We start from the raw sequence: 9,731 nt of genomic DNA on the forward strand, positions 1-9,731 counted from the left end.
AACACAACCAATCAGACAAATTGAACCACAACATGGCCCGCCCACAACTCTCCCAGAAGTAATTCAATTCTAGAAAATCCACACCAGTTTACTGCTGGTACCAATGACTGTAGGCGAGTATTTAGCCTATGGATGGAAATGAAGGTTAGAAAAGATAACGCAGTCTAATGCTGCGTTCATAACCACGTGGGAAGGAGGTCATTTCCAGTAGTGTTTTAGAGTGAATAACAACATGAAAAATAGTCACATTAATGAATGGCATTCCAAAGTCAAAATGTCCAACAACTCTAATCAATCAACCTAATCAATCATCATCATCATCCTTATCATCTTCTGGTAAACATTTTTGTAATCTATATATTAATTTATCATGGGGTACAGAATCATGGGATGGGATGTATTAGTGTGTGTGTATGTTCATGTGTGACTTAAGGCAGAACAGGGACAGTAAAGGATGCAAATTCCTTCTACTGTAGTATCTTTATGGAAATTTGTGAGCCACAAAGACGGTTCCATGAACTTGATCATTTCTGACCTCTCCTACCAACCAGGGGATAAGAATACTACACAACACCTTTACAGGTAAGGAAATATCAGAAATTTATTGTTTTATCATGAACAAATTACTGTTGAGAATATTTTAACAACTCTCAGGTCAATTTCAATTCTGTGATTATTAGGCTTCAGAGGAGGGATGTGTTTTTATTTTTTAAAGTAGCTAAAACAATTCTCACAATGTGAGTTTAGCTATTGCATTCCATGGGTTTTAAGTTTAGTATGTAGTCATTGTTATACAGTAAAGGAGTTTAGTATGTAGTCATTGTTTTACAGTAAATGAGTTTAGTATGTAGTCATTGTTTTACAGTAAAGGAGTTTAGTATGTAGTCATTATTATACAGTAAAGGAGTTTAGTATGTAGTCATTATTATACAGTAAAGGAGTTTAGTATGTAGTCATTGTTTTACAGTAAAGGAGTTTAGAATGTAGTCATTGTTTTACAGTAAAGTAGTTTAGTATGTAGTCATTGTTATACAATAAAATAGATGAGTGTATTTCCATATCCACTCTTTCCTTTCCCCAGACTGGCTTCATTGGGAATACTACAACCATGGGCTTCCCTCTATGCCTATGTCTTCTCTCTTTGTAAGTAAGAGTTATCTGCTTGAATACTCTTGTTTTTGCCACATGGAGTTCGCCATAAAAAGGCAAATGACATTATCATAATATTAATGTAGGTTGATAGAAGATTGATTTTATGTCTCTTCACTTTCAGGATTTTCACAACTGCTTTTGGTTCAGGTTTTAGTGACGACACAGCGCTTCATGAAAACTCTTATGAGGAAAAGTGGATGGCATCTATACCTGATGACCAACTCCTTTCAGCTGTTACTATTCCCGGAACTCATGAGAGCCTAACTCTGTATGGTGGACCTCTTATACAGTGTCAGGCTTGGACCTTGGAGAACCAGCTGAAAGCAGGATTGCGGTACATTGATTTACGTATAGAGGCCAGTATTTTCCACAACACCCTTGATGTCATGGATGGGCATATAAAACATACCAAGTTCCATGACGTGCTAAACATTCTGTGGGAGTTCTTGAGCAAACATGACAGTGAGACTGTACTTTTGAGAGTGACACTGCAAGGGATGAGTATCTGGAATGCTAGAGAATCTATCAAGGATTTGATTAAGAAATCCAAAGATAATGTATGGACAAAGACGTTGGTCCCCCACATGCGAGACGCGAGAAGGAAGATCGTCTTTGTGCAGAGTACCAATTTCAATGTCGGAACCCTTAACCATAACATTTGTGTCACTTACGATGGATGGTTCAAAAACATTGAAAACAAGATGAAAACGATCACAAAACATCTGAAAGAAGCTCAAAAGAATTGTGCTCATACAATTTCCTTGACTGACACATCCACCACAGGCTTTTTCATAGGCCCTAAAACTGTGGCCAAAGTGGTTAATGATCAGCTCAATAAGCTCTTAGGTAAACTAAAGACAAGCTCTGATAAACAAAACTGCTTGGGGGTAATCAGCATGGATTTCCCCAGCCCGGACCTCATCCAGAACATCATTGAGGTCAATAGACAACCAGGAAGCGGTTCATCTGATCACCTAGTAGAGCCTGAACCAGTAGAGCCTGAACCAGCAGAGCCTGAACCAGCAGAGCTTGAACTATTAGAACCTGAACCAGGAGAGCCTGAAGCAGCAGAGCTGGAACCACTAGAGCCTGAACCTGCAGAGTCTGAACCAGTAGAGACCGAACCTTCAGGGGAGACTGAACCAGTACAGCCTGAACTAGCAGAGCCTGAACCGATAGAGCCTGAACCAGTAGAGTCTGAACCAGCAGCACCGGAAGAACCTGAACCAGCAGAGCCTGAGGCAGTAGCAGAGCCTGATACGGTAGAGCCAGAACCAGTAGAGTCTGAACGAGCAGAGCCTGGGGAGGCTGAACCATCAGAGCCTGTAGAGCCTGAACCATTAGGGGAGCCTGAACGAGCAGATTCTGAACCCGCAGAGCCTGAACCCACAGAGCCTGAACCAGCAGAGAGAGAACCAGTAGAGCATGAAGAAACTGAACTAGCAGGCCCTGAACCAGCAGAGCCTGAAGAGCCTGAACCAGCAAAGCCTGAGCCAGTAGAAGAGCTTGAACCAGCAGAGCCTGAAGCCGTAGAGCCTGAACCTTCAGGGAAACCTGAACCAGTAAAGCCAGAACCAGCAGATGAAGAACCAGTAGAGCCTGAACCATCAGAGCCTGAACATGCAACGCCTGAAGAACCTAAACCACCAGAACCAGAAGAGCCTGAACCGTCAGGGGAGCCTGAACGAGCAGAGCTTGAATCCGCAGAGCCTGAACCTGCACATCCTGAACCCACAAAACCTGAACCAGCAGAACCTGAACCAGCCGAGAGAGTACCAGCAGAGCATGAAAAAACTGAATTAGCAAGGCCTGAACCAGCAGAGCCTGAAGAGCCGGAACCAGCAGAGCCTGAGCCAGTAAAAGAGCCTGAACCATTAGAGCCTGAACCATTAGAGCCTGAGCCTACACAGCCTGAACCAGTAGAGCCTGAAGCAGCAGAGCCTGAACCAGCAAAGGCAGAACAAATAGCAGACCACGAAGAACCTAAACCAGCAGATAGTGGTGTGCCTGAACCAGCAGAGCCTGAGCCAGTAGAGCCTGCACCCGCAGATTCTGAACCAGCAGATTCTGAAGCAGCAGACCCTGAACCAGCAGAGCCTGGGGAGCCTGAACCAGCAGAGCCTGAACCAGCAGAACCTGAACCAGTAGAGCCTGAACCAGTAGAGTCTGAACCAGCAGCACCGGAAGAATCTGATCCAGAAGAGCCTGAGCCAGTAGAAAAGCCTGAGCCAGCAGAACTTGAACCAGCAGAGAGAGAACCAGCAGAGCATGAAGAAACAGAACTAGCAGGGCCTGAAGCAGCAGAGCCTGAAGCAGCAGAGCCTGAACAACTAGCAGAGCATGAAAAACCTAAACCAGCAGAACCTGGGCCTGCAGAACCTGAACCAGCTGAGCCTGAACCCGCAGAACCTAAACTATTAGAGCCTGAACCAGCAGAACCTGAGCCAGTAGAGCCTGCACCAGGAGAGCCTGAACCAGAAGAGCCTGAACTGGTAGAGCCTGAACCAGGAGAGTCTGGACCAGCAGCACCGGAAGAACCTGACCCAGCAGAGCCTGAGCCAGTAGAAGAGCCTGAACCAGCAGAGCCTGAACCAGTAGCGCCGGAACCTTCAGGAGAGTCTGAGCTAGTAGAGCCTGAAACAGAAGTGCCTGAGCCAGTAGAGCCTGCACACGCAGATTCTGAACCAGCAGAGCCTGAAGCAGCAGATCCTGAAATAGCAGAGCCTGGGGAGCCTGAACCAGCAGAGCCTGAACCAGGAGAGTCTGAACCAGCAGCACTGGAAAAATCTGATCCAGCAGAGCCTGAGCCAGTAGAAAAGCCTGAAACAGCAGAGCCTGAAGAACCTAAACCAGCAGAATCTGAACCAGCTGAGCCTGAACCTGCAGAACCTAAACTATTAGAGCCTGAACCAGCAGAGCCTGAGCCAGTAGAGCCTGCACCCGCAGATTCTGAACCAGCAGAGCCTGAAGCAGCAGATCCTGAGATAGCAGAGCCGGGGGAGCCTGAACCAGCAGAGCCTGAACCAGGAGAGCCTGAACCAGGAGAGCCTGAACTGGTAGAGCCTGAACCAGGAGAGTCTGGTCCAGCAGCACCAGAAGAACCTGATCCAGCAGAGCCTGAGCCAGTAGAAGAGCCTGAACCAGCAGAGCCGGAACCTTCAGGAGAGTCTGAGCTAGTAGAGCCTGAAACAGAAGTGCCTGAGCCAGTAGAGCCAGCACACGCAGATTCTGAACCAGCAGAGGCTGAAGCAGCAGATCCTGAAATAGCAGAGCCTGGGGAGCCTGAACCAGCAGAGCCTGAACCAGCAGAACCTGAACCAGGAGAGCCTAAACCAGTAGAGTCTGAACAAGCAGCACCGGAAAAATCTGATCCAGCAGAGCCTGAGCCAGTAGAAAAGTCTGAAACAGCAGAGCCTGAACCGGTAGAGCCTGAACCAGTAGAGTCTGAACATTCAGGGAAGACAGAACCAGCAGAGCCTGATCCTGCACTGCCTGAACCCACAAAGCCTGAGCCAGCAGAACCTGAACCAGCAGAAAGAGAACCAGCAGAGCATGAAGAAACAGAACTAGCAGGGCCTGAACCAGCAGAGCCTGGAGAGCCTGAACCAGCAGAGCCTGAGCTAGTAGAAGAGCCTGAACCATTAGACCCTGAAGAAGCAGAGACAGAACAACTAGCAGAGCATGAAGAACCTAAACCAGCAGAACCTGGGCCTGCAGAATCTGAACCAGCTGAGTCTGAACCCGCAGAACCTAAACTATTAAAGCCTGAACCAGCAGAGCCTGAGCCAGTAGAGCCTGCACCTGCAGATTCTGAACCAGCAGATCCTGAAATAGCAGAGCCTGGGGAGCCTGAACCAGCAGAGCCTGAACCAGAAGAGCCTGAACTGGTAGAGCCTGAACCAGGAGAGTCTGGACCATCAGGAGAGTCTGAGCTAGTGGAGCCTGAAACAGAAGCACCTGAACCAGCAGAGCCTGAGCCAGTAGAGCCTGCACACGCAGATTCTGAACCAGCAGAGCCTGAAGCAGCAGATCCTGAAATAGCAGTGCCTGAACCAGAAGAGCCTGAACCAGCAGAACCTGAACCAGTAGAACCTGAACCAGGAGAGCCTGAACTGGAAGAGCCTGGACCAGGAGAGTCTGGACCAGCAGCACTGGAAGAACCTGATCCAGCAGAGCCAGAACCAGTAGAAGAGCCTGAACCAGCAGAACCTGAACCAGTAGAGCCTGAACCAGGAGAGCCTGAACCAGTAGAGTCTGAACCAGCAGCACCGGAAGAATCTGATCCAGCAGAGCCTGAGCCAGTAGAAAAGCCTGAAACAGCAGAGCCTGAACCGGTAGAGCCTGAACCAGTAAAGTCTGAACATTCAGGGAAGACAGAACCAGCAGAGCCTGATCCTGCACTGCCTGAACCCACAAAGCCTGAGCCAGCAGAACCTGAACCAGCAGAGAGAGAACCAGCAGAGCATGAAGAAACAGAACTAGCAGGGCCTGAACCAGCAGAGCCTGGAGAGCCTGAACCAGCAGAGCCTGAGCTAGTAGAAGAACCTGAACCATTAGAGCCTGAACCATTAGAGCCTGAGGCTACAGAGCCTGAACCAGCAGAGCCTGAAGAAGCAGAGACAGAACAACTAGCAGAGCATGAAGAACCTAAACCAGCAGAACCTGGGCCGGCAGAATCTGAACCAACTGAGTCTGAACCCGCAGAACCTAAACTATTAGAGCCTGAACCAGCAGAGCCTGAGCCAGTAGAGCTTGCACCCGCAGATTCTGAACCAGCAGAGCCTGAAGCAGCAGATCCTGAAATAGCAGAGCCTGGGGAGCCTGAACCAGCAGAGCCTGAAGAAGCAGAGACAGAACAACTAGCAGAGCATGAAGAACCTAAACCAGCAGAACCTGGGCCGGCAGAATCTGAACCAACTGAGCCTGAACCCGCAGAACCTAAACTATTAGAGCCTGAACCAGCAGAGCCTGAGCCAGTAGAGCTTGCACCCGCAGATTCTGAACCAGCAGAGCCTGAAGCAGCAGATCCTGAAATAGCAGAGCCTGGGGAGCCTGAACCAGCAGAGCCTGAACCAGCAGAATCTGTTGAGCCTGAACCAGGAGAGCCTGAACCAGTAGAGCCAGAACCAGCACAGCCTGAGCCAGTAGAGCCTGAACACGAAGATTCTGAACCAGCAGAGCCTGAACCAGCAGATCCTGGGGAGCCTGAACCAGCAGAACCTGAACCAGGAGAGCCTGAACCAGAAGAGCCTGAACTGGTAGATCCTCAACCAGGAGAGTCTGGACCAAGAGCACCGGAAGAACCTGATCCAGCAGAGCCTGAGCCAGTAGAAGAGCCTGAACCAGCAGAGCCAGAACCTTCAGGAGAGTCGGAGCTAGTAGAGCCTGAACCAGCAGAGACTGAACCCGCAGTACTTGAACCAGTTGAGCCTGAACCAACAGAGCCTGAGCCAGCAATGCCTAATTCTGCAGAGTCTGAACTAGTAGAGCCTGAAACAGCAGAGACTGAACCAGTCGAGCCTGAACCAACAGAGCCTGAGCCATCAGAGCCTGAGCCATCAGAGCCTGCACCCGCAGATTCTGAACCAGCAGAGCCTGAACCAGAAGAGCCTGAGCCAGCAATGACTAATTCTGCAGAGTCTGAACCAGCAGAGCCTGAACTAGCAGAGCCTGAACCAGCAAAGCCAGAACCATCAGATAATGACCCGGCAGAGCCTGATCCAGTAGAGCCTGAACCTTCAGGGGAGCCTGAACCAATAGAGCCTGGGGAGCCTGAACCTCCACGGGAGCCTGAACAACCTAAGGAAAAACCTAGGAAGAAGAAGAAATGTCATAAGAAACATAAGAATTAACATAAAATTCAGTTATTGTCCAATGAAACTCAGACCTGTGCCCAAACCCCCCAAAAATATATACAATGTAAAATCTTCCAAACATTTATTTGTCCAGACTTCCATTGTGTTCTGAGGCCATGGTAAGAGGCAGCTAAATAGACTGTAGTTGATGTGTTGTGAGATGAGAGTTCCACTCTTCTAATACAGTTTGAAACAATATACAGCAGAGGTGTCAAACTCATTCCACAGAGGCCCTAGAGTCTGCAGGTTAGACAACCAGTGGAGGGGAGTTCCTTACTAATTATTGACCTTATTTTATCAATTAAGTACAAGGGCGGAGCAAAAACCCGCAGACAGTCGGCCGTCCGTGGAACCAGTTTGACACGTGATACAGTATATCTGGTTCTTCTTTATGTACATTACAATTACGGTTGGCTCGCTTCTTCAATATTACATGTACATTTCACCTTAATAACATTTGAAATAAAGATTAAACCAATACATTTATCTGGTCTTCCTTCATGTACATCTTCATCAACTGAACCGACTAGGCTAGAGCGAGAGCTAGAGTTGCTTGAGTGAGAGCGTGAGAAGCAACCAGTAAGTTCCCCCTCTGCTGGAAGCAACACTGTCATTCCAATACACAGTCTGATGTTTTGAGTACAATTGCAATTGCATGTTTAATAGAGAAGACAAATTTGACACTATCTTGCAGTTGAAAAGGTGATGGTTACTTGTAAATTAACACATCTGCCCTTGGGACTCTTTGATGATTTGTTTCCCACTCAAAGAATATTGCAACTTCTAACTCATAACTAAACCCACCGTCAATAACTCCTAGAGGGTTAAATGTAACAGTACTACTGGAAATAGCACTTTAAATTAATGTTGTCTTCAAGATGAGCAGATGACCTCCCTCTTGAAATGTACAGTTGAAGTCGGAAGTTTACATACACTTAGGTTGGAGTCATTAAAAGTCATTTTTCAACCACTCCACACATTTCTTGTTAACAAACTATAGTTCTGGCAAGTCGGTTAGGACATCTACTTTGTGCATGACACAAGTAATTTTTCCAACAATTGTTTACAGACAGATTATTTCACTTATAATTCACTGTATCACAATTCCAGGGGGTCAGAAGTTTACATACACTAAGTTGACTGTGCCTTTAAACAGCTTGGAAAATTCCAGAAAATGATGTCATGGCTTTAGAAGCTTCTGTTAGGCTAATTTACATCATTTGAGTCAATTGGAGGTGTACCTTTGGATGTATTTCAAGACCTACCTTCAAACTCAGTGCCTCTTTGCTTGATATCATGGGAAAATAAAAATAAATCAGCCAAGATTGTAGACCTACACAAGTCTGGATCATCCTGGGGAGCAATTTCCAAATGCCTGAAAGTACCACGTTCATCTGTACAAACAATAGTATGCATATTTAAACACCATGGGACCATGCAGCCGTCATACCGCTCAAGAAGGAGACGCATTCTGCCTCCTAGAGATGAAAGAACTTTGGTGCGAAAAGTGCAAATCAATCCCAGAACAACAACAAAAGGACCTTGTGAAGATGCTGGAGGAAACAGGTACAAAAGTATCTATATCCACAGTAAAACGAGTCCTATATCGACATAACCTGAAAGGTCACTTAGCAATGAAGAAGCCACTGCTCCAAAACCGCAATAAAAAAGCCAGTCTATGGTTTGCAACTGCACATGGGGACAAAGATCGTACTTTTTGGAGAAATGTCCTCTGGTCTGATGAAACAAAAATATAACTGTTTGGCCATAATTACCATTGTTAGTTATGGTTGGAGGAAAAGGGGGAAGTTTGCAAGCCGAAGAACACCATCCCCACCGTGAAGCACAGGGGTCGCAGCATCATGTTGTGGGGGTGCTTTGTTGCTGGAGGGACTGGTGCACTTCACAAAATAGATGGCATCATGAGGCAGGGAAAATTATGTGGATATATTGAAGCAACATCTCAAGGCATCCGTCAGAAAGTTAAAGCTTGGTCGCAAATGGGTCTTCCAAATGGACAATGACCCCAAGTATACTTCCAAAGTTGTGGCAAAATGGCTTAAGGACAACAAAGTCAAGGTATAGGAGTGGCCATCACAAAGCCCTGAATCCTATAGTACATTTGTGGGTAGAACTGAAAAAGCTTGTGCGAGCAAGGAGGCCTTCAAACCTGATTCGGTTACACAGTTTTGTTAGGAGGAATAGGCCAAAAATCACCCAACTTAGTGTGGGATGCTTGTGGAAGGTTGCACGGAATATTTGACCCAAGTTAAACAATTTAAAGGCAAAGCTACCAAATACTAATTGAGTGCATGTAAACTTCTGACCCACTGGGAATGTGATGAAAGAAATAAAAGCTGAAATAAAATCACTCTCTACTATTATTCTGACATTTCACATTCTTAAAATAAAGTGGTGATCCTAACTGACCTAAAAGGGGATATTTACCAGGATTAAACTGAGTTTAAATGTATTTGGCTAAGGTGTATGTAAACTTCCGACTTCAACTGTATCTATTCAAAGATTTGGGGTTTATAATCGCTTTCTGTGTTGAAACAGGAAATAAGTATAAATAAGTCATACAGCAGAGTTTCTAAAAGTTTCTCTTGAAAGGTAAGTCAAAAACAACTAGATATGTCCAGCAGACACACAGATATTATTAATTGTAATGCATACATTATGATCCATGAGAAAATAGCCGATGCATTAATCAGGTACTGCATA

General features: G+C 46.3%; 1 protein-coding gene across 1 annotated transcript; it reads left to right on the forward strand.

Moving 5' to 3' along the window:
• Window positions 1–1,279: 1,279 nt before the first annotated feature.
• On the forward strand, window positions 1,280–7,418 carry LOC110496884 (uncharacterized). The gene is made up of 3 exons (XM_090209345.1): window positions 1,280–2,381; window positions 2,460–2,648; window positions 2,976–7,418. The coding sequence occupies exons 1-3, from the start codon at window positions 1,350–1,352 to the stop codon at window positions 7,002–7,004; spliced, it is 5,250 nt and encodes a 1,749-aa protein (XP_090065471.1). The 5' UTR covers window positions 1,280–1,349; the 3' UTR covers window positions 7,005–7,418.
• Window positions 7,419–9,731: the final 2,313 nt, after the last annotated feature.

This window comes from Oncorhynchus mykiss, chromosome 18 (genome assembly GCF_057628025.1).
Source record: "Oncorhynchus mykiss isolate SJ-2025 chromosome 18, ASM5762802v1, whole genome shotgun sequence".
In the NCBI taxonomy this organism is placed as follows: Eukaryota; Metazoa; Chordata; class Actinopteri; order Salmoniformes; family Salmonidae; genus Oncorhynchus; species Oncorhynchus mykiss.

What these genes read in the sequence shown, in the direction of transcription:
- LOC110496884 (XM_090209345.1), top strand. Translation starts at nt 1,350, where the DNA reads ATGGCATCTATACCTGATGACCAACTCCTTTCAGCTGTTACTATTCCC. An exon ending in CACCGGAAGAACCTGAACCA is followed by an intron (nt 2,382 to 2,459) that starts GCAGAGCCTGAG and finishes GAGCCTGGGGAG; the next exon opens with GCTGAACCATCAGAGCCTGT. An exon ending in AACCAGCAAAGCCTGAGCCA is followed by an intron (nt 2,649 to 2,975) that starts GTAGAAGAGCTT and finishes GAACCAGCAGAG; the next exon opens with CCTGAAGAGCCGGAACCAGC.